The 19,332-nt window shown below is 46.5% G+C and overlaps 1 protein-coding gene and 1 long non-coding RNA gene across 3 annotated transcripts in view; one reads left to right on the top strand and one right to left on the bottom strand.

Annotated features, from left to right (window-relative positions):
• Positions 1–111: 111 nt before the first annotated feature.
• On the top strand, positions 112–10,560 carry LOC309641477. The gene is made up of 2 exons (XR_014252618.1): positions 112–569; positions 1,751–10,560. It is a non-coding gene; the product is annotated as an uncharacterized lncRNA (long non-coding RNA).
• FAM186B (family with sequence similarity 186 member B) overlaps positions 4,028–19,332 on the bottom strand; it is a 32,953-nt gene continuing 17,648 nt past the window's right edge. For both annotated transcript variants that reach the window (XM_082421318.1, XM_082421317.1), the window contains 4 exons: positions 18,917–19,109; positions 16,652–16,830; positions 15,764–15,949; positions 4,028–12,874 (listed from right to left, as the gene is read on the bottom strand). In XM_082421318.1, the coding sequence (XP_082277444.1) occupies positions 12,730–12,874; positions 15,764–15,949; positions 16,652–16,830; positions 18,917–19,109 (703 nt within the window). In that variant the 3' untranslated portion in view covers positions 4,028–12,729. The remainder of the gene's footprint in view (positions 12,875–15,763; positions 15,950–16,651; positions 16,831–18,916; positions 19,110–19,332) is intronic.

Below are 19,332 nucleotides of genomic sequence, written 5' to 3'. Positions count from 1 at the left end.
CCGGTAACGTGGGTAAGGGGGCGTGGCCGTGGTAGCGAAGGTGTCGCTGTTTTGTTAACAGCCGAAATTAAAGGCTTTCCCAATTGGGACAACATATAGGGAGGCATCAGGGATTATAGGATCCAGGTTGGTGGAAGTGATTAAAGGGAAAGGCGAGACTTGGGGCAGGATAGCCTGAGTAGCGAGATGAGGCAACGCTGGAAGGGGCGGGCCCGAGGGTGGGGCCGGGCGGCTGACTAGATTTCGGCTTCCGAATCTTGCAGCCTCCTGAGACATCGAGGACTATTTGATAGTTTCTCAGGACCAATTATGGATTGTTTGATTCCACCAAAGGTTTTAGAGAAACTACTCTGTGGCGGGCCCTGTGCTAGGCACAATACGGGGAGATGATGTTGAGCTCCCTCCAGCCGGAGAGATGCATATAGAAGGGGCAGGGAGGTTGATGTCTAAGGAACGGAGGGAGGATTGTAGGCCGCGGTTCTAGAAGGTAGAGGCCCTGGGAGAAGGAGTGCCCTTCCTAGCAGCCCGACCCCACCTGGATTGCTGGAGGCAGCTGTGGGCCCCGGGAGGTAAGACGACCAAAGGAAGCACCTTCAGAGGAGAGTGCCCTGGAGATGGGAGGACAAAACAACAGGAAAAGTTGGGAGTTTGGGGGTGTGAGAGCTGTCTTGAGAAACCAGAAAGACTGTTCTCTAAAAGAGGGTTTCTATTTGTTTTATGCTTCCTTGGAGGGGCACAAAAGGGTAATAGCCTTAGAGAAACACACTGCGGCTCAGAATAAGAAAGATACAATTCCAAAGCTGTCCAGCAGCTAGGGTGGTCCCCTCAGTGGAGGTGTCAAGCACACATCACCTGGACATTGCCAGGCGATTCAAGTGTCAGATGGGAGGCTAGCCCTTCTGGGCCTGACAGTGTATGATAGCCTTCTGCTTTAAGAGTCCCCTGTTCATTTGTGATCTTGCTTAATGAGTATTAACCTATTTTATTTCCCCTGAAAGACTGTGTTTTCTGATACAAGGTGTGATGGACTATACTAGATATAGCATAGTAGCTATACTAGGTGAGAGTTATCAGGGAGGTCTCTAAGGAGGTGACAATTGAATTGAGATTTGACAGCTGATAAGGGACCAGTTAGGCAAACAGCTGGGGTAAGATGACCTAGTCAGAGGGGACAGCATAACTCCAAAAGAGAAAAGAGCTTGGTGAGTTTGAGGAGGAGCAAGGAGTTTAGTGTGGCTGGAACAGGATGATCAAGAAAAAGAGGGAGGGAGATGAGAATAGAGAGGTCATCAGGGCAGATCACATTAGGCCTTGTAGTTCATGGTATAGATTTTGTTCTTTATTCTTTTTTTAAACAATTTTATTGATTGATTGATTGCCATGCTGCACAGCATGCAGGATCTTAGTTCCCCCACCAGGGATCAAACCCATGCCCCCTACAGTGGAAGCACAGAGTCTCAACCACTGGACCCCTAGGGAAGTCCCCTTGGCCTTTATTCTTAATGCATTAGAAAGCCCTTAAAGGATGGCAAGCAAAAGCATCCATCCTGTGATATGATTTAATTTTTTAAATGATCCCTTTGTCTACTTGTGGAGAACGGATTGTAGGGGGGCAAAAGAGGAAGAAGAGAGATCAGATGAAGAGGCTATTGTAGCAATCCAAGTGAGAGAGGTAAACTCGGGTGGTTTAGCTGGGTTGTGGGGGCAGTGAAGACGGACAGAAATAGTGACTTTGATGTATATTTTGCAGGTGGAACCACAAGGACTTACTGATGGATTGAATATAGGATATGAGGGAAAAGGAAGAATCAAGGATAAGATCTAGATTTTTGGCCTGAGTACCTGGATGGATATGAGACAACCCCCCCCTCTTTAGAATATATCCAGAATCTGGTCATATCTCATCAGCTCCAACACTATTTCCTGATCCAAATACCCTGGATTCACCTTCTCTCACCTGGACTATTGCAAGAGCTCCCTAACTAGTCTCCCAGCTTTCATCTTTACCGCCTCTCCTCCAATTTCTTCACAGCAGCTAAAAGAAATGGAAATCCACTCATGTCAAGCCTCTGTTCAAAATCCTCCATCATCCTTGGAGTAAAAGCTCATGAGGTCACGACCTCATCTCCTGCTCCTCTCACTTGGTCTTTTAAAAGTTTCAGGGCTTCCCTGGTGGCGCAGTGGTTAAGAATCCACCTGCCAATGCAGGGGACACGGGTTTGAGCCCTGGTCTGGGAAGATCCCACATGCCGCGGAGCAACTAAGCCCGTGAGCCACAGATACTGTGCCTGCGCATCTGGAGCCTGTGCTCTGCAACGGGAGAGGCCGCGACAGTGAGAGGCCCGCGCACCGCGATGAAGAGGCCCCCGCTTGCCGCAACTGGAGAAAGCCCTCGCACAGAAACGAAGACCCAACACAGCCATAAATAAATAAATAAATAAATTTATTTTTTAAAAAAAGTTTCAGTCCCCATCCCCTGCATTCTGTATCCCTTCCCTGCTTTGTTTTTTCGTTAGCATTTATTTTCTCCTGATGTGTGATGTAATTTACTTATTTTTTTCCTGTTTATTATATGTCCCCCAGCAGTAGAATATAAGCTCTATGAGGGCAGGGGGGTTTGTCTGTTTTGTTCACTGCTATAGTAGGTACTTAATAAATATTTGTTGAATAAGCATGTTAAATAAACCTAGGGGAAAGGGGAAGTCTGTGGGAGGAGGAGGTTTGTATAGGCGCAGAAATGAAGAGTTCTGTTTAGACATGTTAAGCATGAGATGCCTGTGAGGTATGCTGGTGGAGTTGTTGAGTAGAGAGGTGGGCACACTAGTCCAGTCAGGGAGGAGACCTGGGCTGGAGATATACATTAGGGAATCATTCTCATGAAGATAATGCCAATGCCTAGGGAGAGAGTGTAGACAGAGAATAGGAAGGTCCAAGACCCATGCCTGGGGCACTCCAACATTTAAGTTAAGGTAGAGGAGGAGCCAGCAAAGGAACAAAAAGAAGAGTGTGGATAAAAAGAAGTTAGCAATGGCACCAGTCATCTAACCTCCAGTTAACTGTCCCTGGCTCCAGGGTAATCTTTCACAGTGCAGCACTATCCCTGGGATAGACGTGGCTTACCGTGGAGGCCACGATCATCATGGTTTCTCCTGGATCTTTGCTCAGGGCCCCAGGCTCCTTCATCTGGGGGATTAGGACATGGTGGTTAAGAATACAGGCTCTGCCTGACTTTAAACCTTAGCTCTATCACCTACCATCTTGTGACCTTGAGAAGTTAATATATTTCTTTGCCTCAGTTTGCCATCATCTGCGGGGAAATAATAGTACCCACTTTGTAGGATGGTTCTGAGGAGTAAATCACTTTAATAAACAAGTACGTCGTATATAGCAAGTGCTTAAAAAATGTTAGCTGTTGGTACTGTTCTTAGGGCTTGGGTCTTGGTGTCTCCTGCCAGGTGGTCAGTCTAGGACCCAGACTTTGATAGCACAGCCCCTCCCGGCTCCCATCCACTACAGCAGGACCAGTTTTTCTTTCACCTAAGGCTGTTACCTTCTGGGCACTCGGTCAGAGGACACAGGATCTCTCTGCTGTTGGCTCAAATATACCTTCTTAGGAAGGCAAGTTTAATAAAGCTGTTGACCAGTACAAAGTTGCCTTTGGATTCACAATGCATTTTAAGTCAACATGAACTCTACTTGATATCTGTACACTTTTTTTTTTTCTCTAAGGGAGGAGAAACCATTTGCAAAGGATAAGTCTCATACACAGACTGAATCTCTCTGAAATATCAACCCCCAAGGTAGAGAATCACAAACTTTATGAAACATCTGACTTATTTAACATGACAGAATGTATATATCTCAGTCCGAAAGCCAGAATCACACTTAATGAGGAAACCTAAATTATTCGCATTGAAGTTAGGTATTCCGCAAGGATGGCCCCGTGACTATTTAACACTGCTTTGGAAGTACTAGCCTACTTAATTGCAGAAGAGAGAGGAATGAGATAAAAAAACTAGAGAAGAGGTGAAATTACCATTATTTATTTATGATATAATAGCCTAACTGGAAAATCCAAGGATATCAACTGAAAAACTAATACAAATAAGACATTTTAGCAAAGTGGGTACAAATTAATATATAAAAAGTCAATGAACAACAGCCAATTAGAAAGTATATGAGAATAAAATGTATCATTTACAATAGCAATGAAAATGTAATGTAACCAAGAGTAATCTTAACAATGTGCTAGATCTAGGTGCCCAAAACTAAAAATGCTATTGAAGGACACAAAAGGAGACATGAATAAATGGAAAGGCATACTCTATTTTTGGGTAGAAAGACTCACTGTCATAAAGACGTCAGCTCTCATTAATCTATAAATGTAACACAATCTAATACCAACAGACTACATAACCTGAATATAAAGTTCATATGGAAATTTTTGCATCAAGAATAACCATGAACATTCTGAAAAAGTTAATGAAAGGGGAATAGCTCTATTGGATATTAAACCAGTAAAAGCTACAATATCTAAAATAGTAAAATCCAGAGGACACTAGTGCAAGCATGGAAAATTTGATCAAGAGAACAAAATAAAGAGTCCAGAAATAGACCCAAGACATTTAAAATGTTAGTATATGATAAAGATGGCATTCTCTATCAGTAGGGAAAAGATGGATTATACAGTAAGTGGTATTGAGACAATTGTGTAGCCACCTGAAAAAAAATAATGTGGTATCTCTACTTTAGTTCTTACACTAAAATAAATCCATATGAATCAATTGTGTTTAAATAAATGTAAAATAGTAAAACTATAAATTTGTATGTCGTAGTGGAGAAAATATCTCAGAATAGCACAAAGTTTCCCAAAGCATTAAAAAAGACAATTCTGTCAACATAAAAATCTATAATTTCTGCAGAGCAAAAAACACCATAAACAAAGACAAATGGCAAACTGGGGGAAATGTTTGCAGCTCATACCACAGACAAAAGGACTAATTTGCTCAGTATATACAAAATCCCTTCAAATCAATATGAAAAAGAACAAAAATCCAATAACAAAATGGGATGGTTAACATAAAAGAAAAGATAAATGGCTCTTAGACATATGAAAAAATGCTCAATCTCATACACAAGAAAATTGAAACTACATTTAGATACAATTTTTCACCTATAGACAGGCAAAAAAATCCAAATGTTTGACAATATGCCCTTGGCCTGGTTATGGAGAAACAGGCCCTCATATATGTTACCGGTAGAACCGTAAATTGTCAGTACTTGCCAAAATTACAAATGAATATAATTTCTAATCCAATATACTTGCACACATGCAAAATAAACTATATATAAAATTTTCAACTATAGCATTATTTACGGTAGCAAAAGTTTACAAACAATTCAAACATCTATCACTAGAGAACTAGTTAAATAAATTATGGTCCATCCATACAATGGAATATCATACAGCCAGGCTGAAGAGCTGTCACACAAATCTTTATAGGTCGTGATTAAATTCATGAAAAGCTATTAAGTTTTTAAACAGGCATGGTATGAGATCTGGATTTTAGAAAGATCTCTCTGGCTTAGTATGGAGCATAGACTGACAGAGTAAAACTAGAGACAGGGAGATCAGTCAGTAGCCTAAATTAGGGTAGTCACCAAGGAGGAGACATAAAATGTAGACTGGATAGGGCTTGATAATAGACTGGGTTTAGGGGTACAAAAGATGAGGCACTGATGATACCCTGGTTTCTGGCTTTGGCAGTAAATGGAGAGTGATGTTTATGCATTAAGATAGGGAGTGTAAGTGGAGAAGCTCGTTTGGGTAAGAAGGAAAGATGATGAGTTCTATCTGGATGAACTGAGTTGGAGGTGCCAGTGGGCAATCAGTTGAGATGCTTGGTTGGGTGTTTGGGTATACAGCTGTATGACTCCGGGGAGAGATTGGGACTAGGGATAAATTGGGGAATCATCATCATATAGCTGATGTTTAAAGCCATAAGGGAAGATGAAGTCATCATGGGATATCCTGAGGCATGAGGAGAGGAGAGTGTCCAGGCCCTGGAGCGACCCCTGGAGTACAGGCAGAAGACTGTGCACTCCTACTAGAGCCAGAGGAGTGTGGGGAACAGGAGGGAAACCAAGTATCACATGACAGAAGCAAGGGAAGACTGTGGTAGGGTTTTAGTGGTCCATGTCTCTCACTTGGTTATAATATCCTTAAGGACATAAACTGGGTCTTATTTTTGTTTTCTCCCTGTCTGCTCCATCCCTACCTTCAGTCAATACAAGGTTTTGCACATAATCGAGATGTCTGTGAACAAAATAAGGGCACGAATGAGTAAATCCATTCAAAGCTGGGTCTTTACACTACTTTAGTTCAAATCTTCATTACTGTTCCTCTCATTGGTCTCCCTGCATCCATTCTCTAACCTCTCCACACTGCCATGGCTGCCTCTCTAAAGTGCAGATCTAGTAACATCACTCTTTTCCTTGAAAATCATCAGTAGCTTTCCACTGCTGAGGAAAATCCTCAGCTTGGCCTTCAAGCTCATCCAAACCCAATCTCAGCCCAGCTTTGCTCCTGTAACACCTGGCTTCTTACCCATGAACTACGCCACACTGACTACTTTTTGGCCCGTAAACATGCTCTGTGCTTATAGTATTCTATTCCCCCAGATTCCCCAACCCCCCGCCACCTGCGTTAGTTCTATCCATCCTTCAGCTTTCTGTTGAAATCCCACTTAGACCTGAAGGCCTTTCCAGACCCTCACTGCAATGAACATCTCCTTCTCCTGTTCTCCAATTATTTTGCATCTGTATTACATCACCTGCCCTGTACTGTGTTTGTGTTTGTTACATATGCCAGCTCCCCCCTATTTACTACTCTGTCTCCACACTGGACTGTGAAAAGGGATTGTGTCTCAGTGTCATCATTACATCCAGCCTTCACACAGTGCACTAAGTAATTGCTCAATAAGTGATGGGTGGATGGGTGGACGGTAAGTCCTTGGGAGTACAAGGACCTAGTTCTATTTATTTTTATTCCCTCTCCAGTGCTTTGCATGTGGTGTGTACCCTATGTTTGCAGTAAGCTCCTTAGAAGTTTGTTTTATTGACTTTTATACCCTTACTGCCTATTACAGAGCATAACATCACAGTGGGTGCTCAATAAATATTTAAGGACTCAATAATTACTCATTTAATTTGCTCTCAGTAGCCTCCAGAGAGGCCAATGGCTTTGGCAAACAGTGTTTGGTATGTGCTTCCTGCCAGCTCTGACAGGCTGCCTTTGCAGGCCATTGACAAGCTATGCCGTGTAGTATGGCTAACAGACCGAATTAGGGCTGTCATGATGGTTAAGCGTTTAACACAAAGAGATGTGGCTCTCCAGGCAGAAACACAGCCCGGAAGAAGCCTCAGAGGCAAGAGCAAGGCAGCTCAACTAAGGAGGGTGGGATCACTTATTCCTTAGAGAAAATTCTGACTTGGTTTCTACTATGTGCACAGCACTCTGTACTGGGGGCAGCTACAGCTGTGAAAGCAACTGGGCATCTGCTCTTAAGGAGTTTAAGATCTGGGGGGATGAGGACAGCCCACCAATAATCCCAGAACAAAGACAAGACTGACCATTGCTGGAAGAGATGCATGAACAAAGGTTGAGAGAGCCTCCAGGAGAAGGGGGCATCTTAGGGAGGATTAGGAGAGGCATCTTGGTAGGGGGAATAGCATTTGCGCTCATTTACTAAACTTTCCTGAATGGAAAAGGAATTGTCAGTGTTCAACTGGTCTCCCTGTTTCCCCCTTCCCAGACTTCAGTCTGTTCACATCACTATGGTCAGAGCAATGCTCTTGAAGGTGAGGTCCGATTATGTCACTTCTCTGCTCAAAATTTTGCAATGATTTCCATTTTATTCAGAGTAAAAAATGGCTCCTATTCCTTCAGAGTGAAAAAAAAGTCCTTACAGTGGCCTACAAGGCTTTATGTGATCTGTCCCCCCAGTCATTCTCCAACACTTTCCTTGCTTTTCTCCTCCCACTCACTTACCTGGCACAAGTCACAATGGAGACATGGCCATTCCTTGAATATGCCAGGCATGCTCCCACCTCAGACTGTTCCCTCGGCCTGCACACCCTTCCCCATGGCTCGCTTCTTCATCTCCTTCAAGTCTTTACTCAAGTGTCACCTCAGTGAGGCCTATTTTATGCCCTGTTTTAAATGGTAACCTTGGGACTTCCCTGGAGGTCCAGTGGTTAGGACTCGGCGCTTTCACTACCATGGGCATGGGTTCGACCCCTGGTCGGGGAACTAAGATCCCAAAAGCCTAGCGGTGCGACCAAAAAAAAAAAAAAAGGTAAACTCTACATTCTGGTACCTTATCCCTCCGTTGAAATTTGTGTTTCTCCGTGGCATCTTTTACCATCTGACATACTGTGTATTTTACTAATTTTTTATTTGTCTGTTTTTGCCCAATAGAATGTAAGCTCTGCAAAATCACTTTAAAAAAAAACAAACAATTTTCTTCAGCACTGTATCCCTAATGCCTACAATAGTGCCTAGTATTAGTTACCCAATAGGTATTTGTTGAATGAATGAGGACGTGATAACATGTTTGAAGAAGTCTTCAGGAAGGGCTTTCTGGAGGGGTTCCTAAAAAATAGTTGCCTGAAGAATCATTTACAAGGAGAGATCTCTGAACTGCACAGCTGAGGACCCTGCTGGGGGTGAGTGGTCAAGTGCGGAAAAAGTGGCCCTAGGCTGAAGCCGCCAAGAATTGTCTGGAGGATCCAGATGTCCAAAGGATGGGTCAGGAATCCCTTGTCTCATTCCCCTACCTTTGCCATACTAGCTTTCCTCACTCAGCCAAGCACCTTCTCAGATGAACTCCACCCAGCTTCAGCTGTGTCCGTCCTTCAGCAGTTCTGATACTTTTAATTTGGCCCTCTCCTTCTCCGGGCCAGCCGAGGCCCTTAAGCACTTTGCTGCCTCCTTGTGGCTCCTGCAGTAAAGGAACTCTCTTCTGAAAGTGAGGTGACAGAGGCCTACACAGGGACTCTTAGAATGGGGGTTGTGGGAGAGGAAACCTGAATCTTCTTGACCCCCATGGCGACCCTGAATTATTGGCAGCTGCCCTCCCGCCCCCAGACATTACTGCTAATAGTGACGACCATCCCCTCAGCAGACAGCAGAGCCCTGACAGGTATGCCAGCTGGACTCAGCTTTGGTTGTTCCAGGTTAGGTCACCTTTGGGGGAAGATATTTATTTATTTATTTATTCATTCATTCATTTATTTATTTAGCTGCATCATGGGATCTTTGCTGCGGTTCGAGGGCTTCTCTTTAGTTGTGGCTCACGGGCTCAGTTGCCCTGTGGCATGTGGGATCCTAGTTCCCCGACCAGGGATAGAACCCGTGTCCCCTGCATTGGAAGGCAGATTCTTAACCACTGGACCACTAGGGAAGTCCCCTGGGGAAAGAATTTGAGGCAACAGTCAGATCCCAGGGCTTACCTTGAGGGGCATTCAGGCCAGTAAACTAGTATATCTAGCCTCTACCTACTCGGCCTCCTCCCAGCTCACAGCCAATAGTCTTTAAGGAGTGATGCAGCCACCAGCCAGCTCAGGGCCGGGTGTGTGTAAAGAGAGGAGGGGGCTGGGTGTGACATGAGTAGGAGGGCTGGGCACTGTGGAGAACTGGAGCCCATGCCCTGGAGGACACTGCTTAGCTGAGCCACTGCTCAGTTCCAGCCCGTTACTGTTTCTGCAGGTAACTGAAACCCACCTAAGCTAATATCAGCCCCTAAACAGGGGAATGTCCTGGAATACCACTGGGTTATCTTGTAGACCTATAAGGCAGGGATACAGCCAGGCCTCAGTAACCATCTGGCTGGCAAAGTTTCTGATGAGAAGACTTCTTTCTTACTTTCCTATGTAATTTGTTTTTCTTTCTGGCTGCTTTCAAGATGTTCTCTTATCTTTGGTTTCAGCAGTTAGACTATGCTATGCTTAGGTGTGTTTTGTGTTTATCCTGTTTGGAGTTCTCTGACATTCTTGGATCTGTGGTTTGTTCTCTTTCATTAATTTGGGAAATTCTTGGTGATTATCTCTTCATATATTTCTTCTGCCCCATTCTGTCTCCCCTCTTCTAGGACTTCAATTATGTGTGTTAGACCATTTGTCATTGTCCCACTCAACTTGGTGCTTAGTTTTGGGTTTGCTCAATTGCTCCTTTGTTTACTCTTTGTGTTACAGTTTGTTTACATTTCTTCTGACTCAGCTTCAAGCTCACAGATTTTTTTCCTCTGCTTTTGTCCAGTTTGTTGATTAACTGGTTGAGGGAATTCTTCATCTCTGATATTAAGGTTTTCACTTCTAGCATTTCCATTTTTCCATTTCTTTTTTACAGTTTCCTATTCTCTTCTCAATTTCCCCATCTGTTCATGTATGTTGTTCACCTTTTCCACTAGACTATAACCTTTAACATGGTAAATATAGCTATCTCAAAGTCCCCAGTTGATAGTTTCATCTTAGCCATGCTCACATTCTTTTTTTTTTTTTTCTAAAGAAGATGACTCCTCCAATCATAGTCATGCTCATTCTTTTTCTGACTTTTTCTAAGTTGGCCTCCCCAGCACATGGAACACACCAGACCCCACATGGCTTTCCCCTCCCTGGCTCTTTGGCTGGGTTGTTTACAAAAGGTTTTTATCCCTTCCACTTCACCGATGCCTCCTTGAAGGTCACAGTCAGGGCTAAAGTAGACCCTTCTCTCATGCCCCCTTTTACATTAGTGTTGATTCCTCATCTTGGAGAACCCTGTGGCCATGAGCCAAGTAAGCAGAGATATGGCCAACTCCCAAATCTGGCTTGAAGAAATATGCCAAGAAGTACTCCTTCTCATGCCCTGGCTTCTCCAAGTTTTTTTGAGGCAATATCTTGTTTGACCAAATACATCAGCTTTGCTCTGAAAAAAAAAATGAGGCTCTTGTATAGTATTAAATAACCTCATTACCAGAAAAACACCATATACTTTACCTATATATCTCCTTGGGTTTCAACCCAGCTTGGCCACCTATCAGACACTCTGCTTGTTTGCCAGAGAGCTTGCTAGAGGACATCCAAAAAGTCAAAGTCCTCCATCACCAGGGCAGGTTTAGCTGCTGGGCACCTTAATTTAAGCACAGTGCCAAAAGCCTACGGAAACATACGAAACCTTTAAAAATGTCATTGGTGGGGCTTCCCTGGCGGTCCAGTGGTTAGGACTTCACACTTCCACTATGGGGGGCCCGGGTTTGATCCCTGATCAAGGAACTAAGATCCCACATGACGAGGCTTAAAGAATAGATAAGTAAAAATAAATAAATAAATAAATAAATAAATAATGTCATTGGCACCAAAATACAAAAATATATGTAATTAAATGTTTATAAAACATAATATTGTCAGTTTCATTATTCTGTCAAATCTAATATTCAGAATATTCTCATCTTATTTACAAAACTTGTTAGATTTCATCTCTATGCATGATGATTGCTGAGAAGTCACAGCCAACTATACATTAAAAAAACTTACTCGTAGTCGTTTAATTTCGAAAGCAAAGTTATAAAAATCCCTTCAAATTATTTATAAAGCAATACATTTAGTATGAGGGCATTTTAATTTGTTGGCTACAATGGGGTAAGCCTCCAGAAAATAAGCCTGAAAGGCTAGACATGGCCCTTCCCTGCCACACCTGTCCCATGTGTGTGACCTGCATCAGAAATGCCTCTCACGTTCCTCCCTCAGCCAGGCTTCCTTGTGATACATTGAGCTGTGGCTCAGAAATTAAATCCTACTCTGGCATCATCCAAGGGCCATCAGTTTGCATCCTACATCCTCTTCTTCCTCCCAGAATTTCAACCTTAAGCTGGGAGCAAGGATGGGTGTTCCATTCCTAAGAAACAGAATCACTGGATTGTGGGGCCTCTGAGAACAGGGTAATTTCCTAGCTAATGTTTTATCATGCCTGGTCCCTAGGTCTGGTCTGGTTAGGTGGGAGGAGAGGGAGGGGAGTGCGAGGGAGAGCGAGGATGGGGTGGTGCTCGTAAGCTGTATGAACCAACCAAAGTAGTGTCTTCCCTGAATTAAGACAATTCATTAACAGACAGGGATGGCCTCCTAAGCCCACACCATCTAGATTTGGAACCTCCGTGTCTCTATTTCTTCCATCTTTGTCCTCACTTCTTAGAGATGCACTCACCTTTGCTCCCACACCCAGTCACACCTGGCTCTGACTTGTACTCAGTATCTTCTTTTGTTCTTATCTTCTGAGATTTCACACTCATCATCAGTATATCAGTTACTTATTTGTCTGTGTCTCTGATTGATTTTAGAGTTACTGAGCCCTGCTGTGTGCCAGGCACTAATCATGGCTGTCTTGGCTGCTCGGCTCCCGGAGGGCAGACACAACACTGGGGGGATCCTCTGTGACTGGTGTCTAAGTCAGTGGCCAGGTGGTCATGCACCTGGTTCCAAAAATGAGTGAGTTGAGGAGGTGTGGGTTTTAGCAATGAGGCAGAAAATTTAAAAAATAAACACATCTCTATTTTATTAAAAATGTACAGTTTGGGGACTGAAGGAGGAAAGTAGTGTTTCTCAAAGTTCTAGGATTACTTAGCAGTACCCAGAGTGTTTGTTTAAAAACACCAGCTGGGAATCTGCATTTGGAACAAATTTGAGACTCACTGGCTAAGGCATGGAGCGAGGACTGGGATTGTCTCGATCCTTCTGGCTTTTTAGGGTTCCGGGGAAGGACTCGTTTGACTTTCTACAAACAAGCTCAGCTGACTCCTCTAGGTGTTCCTGGCCTTCCTTCCTTTGGGTCACTGAGGCACTGAAACAGTTAATACAGTTACCGTTGGGGAGCAGCTGAAACAAGGCCCTGAGATGTGAGTACCCACCCAGCCCACCCGAGAGCTTCCCTGGTCGTCTCTGGGAGACCAGTCCAGGGCTGGGCCCAGACTGACCCCTATGTGGAACTGCTTAACACAACATTTCTGCCACATCCCAGGGGCTCTGCTTCTTTTCTTGTGAATCTTCCTCCCGTTTCACGTTACAGAATACTCCCTCTTCCCTCCCCTCACTCTTTCCTGCTCCTTCCTACCCATCCACGTTTCTTCCTCTCCACCCCCATCTTGGTTCCTTCCCAGAAACCAAGTTATAAGCTCTCTCTTCTGTCGGCACCACGTCGGAAGTCTGTGAATCCATGCTCACTGCATCTCAGCACACACATGTGAACCATTGTGTACTTAGTGCAGAAATAGGCTCTGAGCAAGGGAGAGCAGGGCAGTTAGAGTCGAGGTTAAGATACTTCTCTAACTGCAGACAGCGCTTGGTGTGTACAGGCACATAGCTATCTTACCTGTTGGACAGAGAGCCCAGGGGAGACACTTGTAAGACAAAGCAGAAAAAGATCTTGGGGAAGGGCGTCGGCTGGTTTTTGAAGGACATGGTCCCAAATCACAGAGGGAAGATTAATAGCCCTTCCCCACATGCTGAGAGGACACCCCAGCGGGCGTTTGATGAGACAGGTTGCCAATGCCAGGCAGACCAGGAGAATGGGACAGTCGGTGCAAGGCTGGCCCTAGTTATGAAACTAGCTGGTGCTGTGAACTGGACAACATGGCCAGGGGAGCTGGTGAGGTCGGCAGGATCATGAAGAGGTGAGTGACCTGGACCCACACAACAGGTGGACCTGCAGATTTGAGGTGGGCCAGGGGCAGGCGGCCAAAGAGAGGGTGCACTTTTGGGAGTGGAAGCAGTGTGTCTCCAGAGGTGCACACGCACGGAGAATGCACAAAGAAAGCAGCACGACCACCACCCTAGGGCAGCAGTAGCCTGGGCAGCGGCAGATTCTCATGCCACAGTAGCAAGATCCCAAGACAATGTAGGCAGCACCCACACTAAAATCTCGAGGACCAGCTTGACACACAGGTAGGTGGTGCCAACCTGGCATGTGGATAAAGAAGACAGAAGCAGCAGGGCTTGGTCTCTACACCTGGTAGTGTGATAAACTGAAAAAACTTGTGTAGAGTTTGAAAAAGGGGAAGAAAATTGTATTCACCTAAATTCCCCTGGAAAGGAGAAACTGTCTTTGCTGGGAACAATATTTTGATTAGTGTTTAAGTCTGAAGCTGAGATCCCAGTGGCGGCCTGGGTGTAGGTGGAACAGCTCTGCATGAGAGATGGGAAAGAGTTTTTGAATTTTGCATGTTAAACCAAAGAGAGAGGGGAAGAAAGGAGGCTGCTCTTTGGTACTGTTCACTGTGAATCCCTTTCCCTATCACCCCGCTAAATTTTCAGAAAGTTACCAAGATCATGAAATGCTTGGGGTCAAGTGGAGTGTGTATACTTGATATTTATGTGCACATATTCACGTGCGCGGGGTTGGTGCCTCAGGTTGAAACAGATGCCGAGCAGAGCCCAGGCACTGGCAGGGATGCAGAGGGAGAGAAGGAGCTCAGAGAGGAGAGATACCACTATGGGGGTGCTAGAGTCAGGGGCAAGTTTAGCCAAATCTCAGCAGGGTGCGGCCCCAGTTGATTTCTGGGTTACTAAACTCTGCCAGAGTTGTTTTGGTTATTCTCAGTTCTGTTTGCTGTATCCAAATCAACTAATAACAACAACAACAACACACACACACACACACACACACACACACACACACACACACACACACACACACACACACACACACACGGGGGAACGCTTCAGGAACTGAAAACCAGGTATCTATGTACTAGGTGGGCTATAATGTTGATGTCCAGCTGGGACTCTCAGGCCCACTTCAGAGCGGAACCAGAGCCAAGGACCAGCCTCCTTTGATGCTGCCATGCCACCCTGTCTTCCCTAAGTTCCTGTCGAGAGGATGGGGGCAGCACCAGCATTTTGCAGCCTTGGTTCTGGTTAGGTCTACACTGGCAGGCATCAGTGCCCTCTCCCTGTCAAAGATATTATTGATTGATTGATTGATTGATTGATGGATCTTAGTTCCCCAACCAGGGATCCAACCTGGGCCCTGGCAGTGAAAGCACCGAATCCTAACCACTAGACTGCCAGGGAATTCCCATCCCTGTCAAAGATCTTTAACTGGGGCAGGGCCAGGGCCACAAGAGGCAGCTGGGGTTAGTAATCTAGAAAGGTTCCTTGAAAGAGCCTTGAGTCTTCAATATTGACATCTTCAAGCCAAGGGAGGCAGAGTTGAACCTTCCTAACCAGAAAAGTCCCTTGTTGGCCCATTGAGTCCTGCCCGCCTCCCCTCAGCTGCTCTTCCCAGGGGCAGTTATAGAAGGCAATAAGGAAATGACAATGCCAAAGACGGGCCCAGTTTATCCTGGGATTTTTGGTCTCTCTTATCTCTCCATACCTGCACCTGGCTCTCCTTGACAATAACCCACAGGCCTAGGGCAAGAAACACCTCTTGAGCAATTCATGTGCAGCCCAGGAAGCAAGTGGGAAGGAAGGACTTCTGTCGTGATCTTCTGAGATGCCGTGTGGAGCCCTTTGAGAGAACTAGAATGGTGCTGGTGTGGGGACCCAAGCTCATGGCCAATGAGGCAGGTAAGCATCTCTCTGTCTGATGTGGTACAGTAAATGAGGTCATTATTAATGTTTGGAAAGATAGCTGTTGGGCGGTTGGACACAGGAAGTGTGTACTCTGGCCCCTGCCCTTGGTGGGCAGATCTCCCTGAATCCAGATTAACCATCCAGCCTTGCATCTTACCGGGCCTTGAGGGACCTCAAGCTTTTGTGGTAGGAGGAATGCACATCCAATGCCAACAGCCGGGGAATATCTGGGTATCCCCCTAGGTGGTCCCAGGACAGGCTGGTGGGGGTCTTCTTTTCTACTGGGTGACTGGAGGAGGCCACATCAGTCTTCCAGATGGCCTCCAGCTGGTTCCCCTGTTGGCTGGGGTGTGAAGGTTGAAAGTGTAAGAAGAGATGAGGAGGTAGACTTACAGAAAGGGAGAGACTGGGAAGCAACAAGCTCTGCAGGGTTTTCTTTCCTTCTCAAATAGTTGTCACTGCCTTCCTCGCCGCATCTCTTCCCTTCCCAACTCTAAATCTCACCTCCTTGGGTCTCCTCTAGCTGAGGAACTACTGGAAGAGGCTGCCGAGACAGCCCCTGTTCCTCCAGGCACATGCCCTGGGCCTGAAGCCCTGAACTGGCCACACTAGGGGGTGTGGATGTGGCTCTTCTTGGCTGCCCAGAGACTCGTGGTGTCTCTCTTTGAGCCTAGGGGTCACATGGTGGGAAGGATCAGGTTGATTTATATGGATGGACCAGTGGCAGGTGCCAGACCAATGCTCAGGGTAGAAATGGTTGTAAGTTCTCAGCTGTGGGTCCCAGGAGTCTTCCAGTTGCATAGCTTGAAACATACTTGGTCAGGCTGTGCCGTGAAGCCCACACACCACATAAACACATACCCCCATCTGGGCCAATGGCCAGAGCTGGGCGGGCAGCTAAGAAGCCAGGTTCCTTGCAACTCATGGGGTGAGCTTTGCCTGTCTGTACCATCACTGAGCTGCCAGCCCCCCCCAAGTCTGGTCACCCCTGCTCCCTGCCTCCCTCACCCACCTAGCCAGCTGCCCCCGGCTTCCGTGCACCTACTGGGCCATCCGCAGGGGCACACATTGCTGGTGCTTGGTCATAAAGAGCTCCGGGTGTCGCTTGCATGAGGGGCTGCTGGAATGGATGTGCCGCAGTAAGGATGAAGGAGGCTTGCTTTTCCTTGACTTTGGGGAGGTGACCACAGGGTTGTTCAGGTTAATGTTCCACTCCTGCTGGAGCTAAGAGGAACCAGCAGAGAGGCATCAGGGAGACAGGAATTCATCCTCTCTCTAGTGCCAGAGGAGGCGTTGCCTGACTTGGGGCAGAGCAGAAAGGGTGAGGCCCAGGGAATGCCTCCAATTAGATAAGCCTGGGACCTCAGGGTATTGCATTTCCCAGAAATTCCTTGAATTGTTCTTTGCTGGTTTAGTTCCTGTTTTCTCCTTTGTTGTGGAGAATCTGGACAATGGGCAAAACAGCAAGGAAAAAACTGAAGGAAACCAGAGCAGCTGGAACTGTGAGAGACTCATGTTACGGGGCCAGGTTGTGTCAGGAATGCTCTCCGTGTCTTGTCATTCAGCCTCTGCCCTGGCCCTGGGGAAGGAGCTGAAGGAACCCTCACAGCCACCTAAAGAATTATTATATATATGGTCCGTTTCCTTCTCAACCTCAAAACCAATTTAGCAAGTCAAGACACCTACAGGAGGTGATCAGGACTAATATAAGGTGATAGGAAACTGAATTGGGAGATATCCCCATGGCCAAGGCTCTTCCAACTGCCTGATGCCAGCACTTAACACTGAATCCCTCAGGACACTGCTTCCCCCAGACTCTGGCCATGGCTGCTCAGGACTCAGGGGGTTAACCTCCTGGCCCAACCCTAGAGGAGATCTCAGCAGATTCTGAGTCACTGCTGTGGGATTCTCCAATCCCTCCAAGCCATCAGCTAGCCTCCTGTGGACCATGTCAGCACTCGCTGCTTTTCTGACCCTGGTAGCAGGGGAAAGAGTAGAGGAAACTGAAGGCAGACCTTAGAGAATAAAAATAGGTCAAACCCAATGGATTAAGACTCTGCATGACTTTGGACTCTCAACAGCAACACCAAAACCTAGAAGGCAATGAATGAGCAGTGCCTTCAAAATTGTGAAGGAAAATGAATTCTAACCTAGACTTCTGTATCCAGGCAAACTGTCAATTAAGAGTCAAGGGTAGGGGGACTTTCCTGGTGGTGCAGTGGTTAAGAATCCACCTGCTGGGCTTCCCTGGTGGCTCAGTGGTTGATAATCTGCCTGCCAATACAGGGGACACGGGTTCGAGCCCTGGTCTGGGAGGATCCCACATGCCGCAGAGCAACTAGGCCCATGAGCCACAACTACTGAGCCTGCGCGTCTGGAGCCTTTGCTCCACAACAAGAGAGGCCGCAATAGTGAGAGGCCCGCGCACCACGATGAAGAGTGGCCCCTGCTTGCCGCAACTAGAGAAAGCCCTTGCACAGAAACGAAGACCCAACACAGCCAAAAATAAATAAATAAATAAAAATAAATAAATTTAAATTACACTATTAAAAAAAGAGAAAAAAAAAAGAATCCACCTGCCAATGCAGGAGACACAGGTTCAAGCCCTGGTCTGGGAAGATCCCACATGCTGCGGAGCAACTAAGCCCATGCACCACAACTACTGAAGCCCACGTGCCTAGAGCCCGTGCTCCATAACAAGAGAAGCCACCGCAATGAGAAGCCCGCGCACCGTGACGAAGAGCAGTCCCCGCTCGCTGCTACTAGAGAAAGCCCGTGCACAGCAACGAAGACCCAATGCAGCCAAAAAAAAAGTTCTACCTCGTAACAACAAAAACAAAGCACATTAAAAAAAAAAGAGAGAGAGAAAGTAGGGGAGCTGTCCCCAGAGAGAAGCAAAGGGAGTCGCAAGCACGAGGGTGAAGAAGACAGCTGTGACCAAGCCTGGAGAGCAACCAGATCAGACAAGAGCAGGACAGGGAGACCCACAGGGGAGGGAGAATCTGAGCACAGAGTCGGGACTGCAGGCTCCAACTACCTCCCCTCCAGAAGAAGTTTTCTTGTCCAGCTCCTTTAGAGGGTCCCTCCCTCTCTTGCTCTCCCCATATATGGAGATTGGAAAACTGGCCTTCCTTACACTCAGTCTGTCTCCTGCCTTCCCCTCTTCCTGGTTCAGAGGCTTTAATCTGCTCTCTTATTTCCCAACTGCTCCCCCGCGCCCAGGTACACCCCACAGCCCCATGGCTCCACCCTGGCCCCATCCCTGCTGGCTGTGCTGACCCCTGAGAAGGTCGCCGGGTGGGAGGCCCACCTTGGGGAACATGGTCACCATGCTGCTCAGGCACTCTCGGCGCTTCTCCTCCAGGTCCTTCTGCTTGTCTGTCCAGGCCTGCAGCTGGAGGTTCTGCAGGCGGTCGATGTTTTCCAGGAAGAGGTAGAGGTTCTGGTCCTTGTAGGCAGCCCCAGCTTCTCGCACAACTTGTACATGGTTGATCACTTCTTGTCTGGGAAGAGAGGAAGTGATTTAGTGGGTGAAGGAGCCTCCTCCTGCCCCCAACTCTCTGTTAACCGAGATGACTCTGTGTCTGTGAGAGCTGGGGAAAACAGGGAGCAGAGAAGCAGGAGGTGGTGTCAGGTGAGGAGGCTCGGGCTGGGCTGGAAACAGGAATAGAAAGTAAGGCAAATGGGGGAGCGTAGGTGGGTTACGGACAGGGCAGTAGGAAGACA

The sequence above is a fragment of the Balaenoptera physalus genome, assembly GCF_965194825.1.
Source record: "Balaenoptera physalus genome assembly, chromosome: 13".
In the NCBI taxonomy this organism is placed as follows: domain Eukaryota; kingdom Metazoa; phylum Chordata; class Mammalia; order Artiodactyla; family Balaenopteridae; genus Balaenoptera; species Balaenoptera physalus.
The sequence above is the reverse complement of the archived record's forward strand: the minus strand, read 5'-3'. Positions and strand labels throughout refer to the sequence as shown.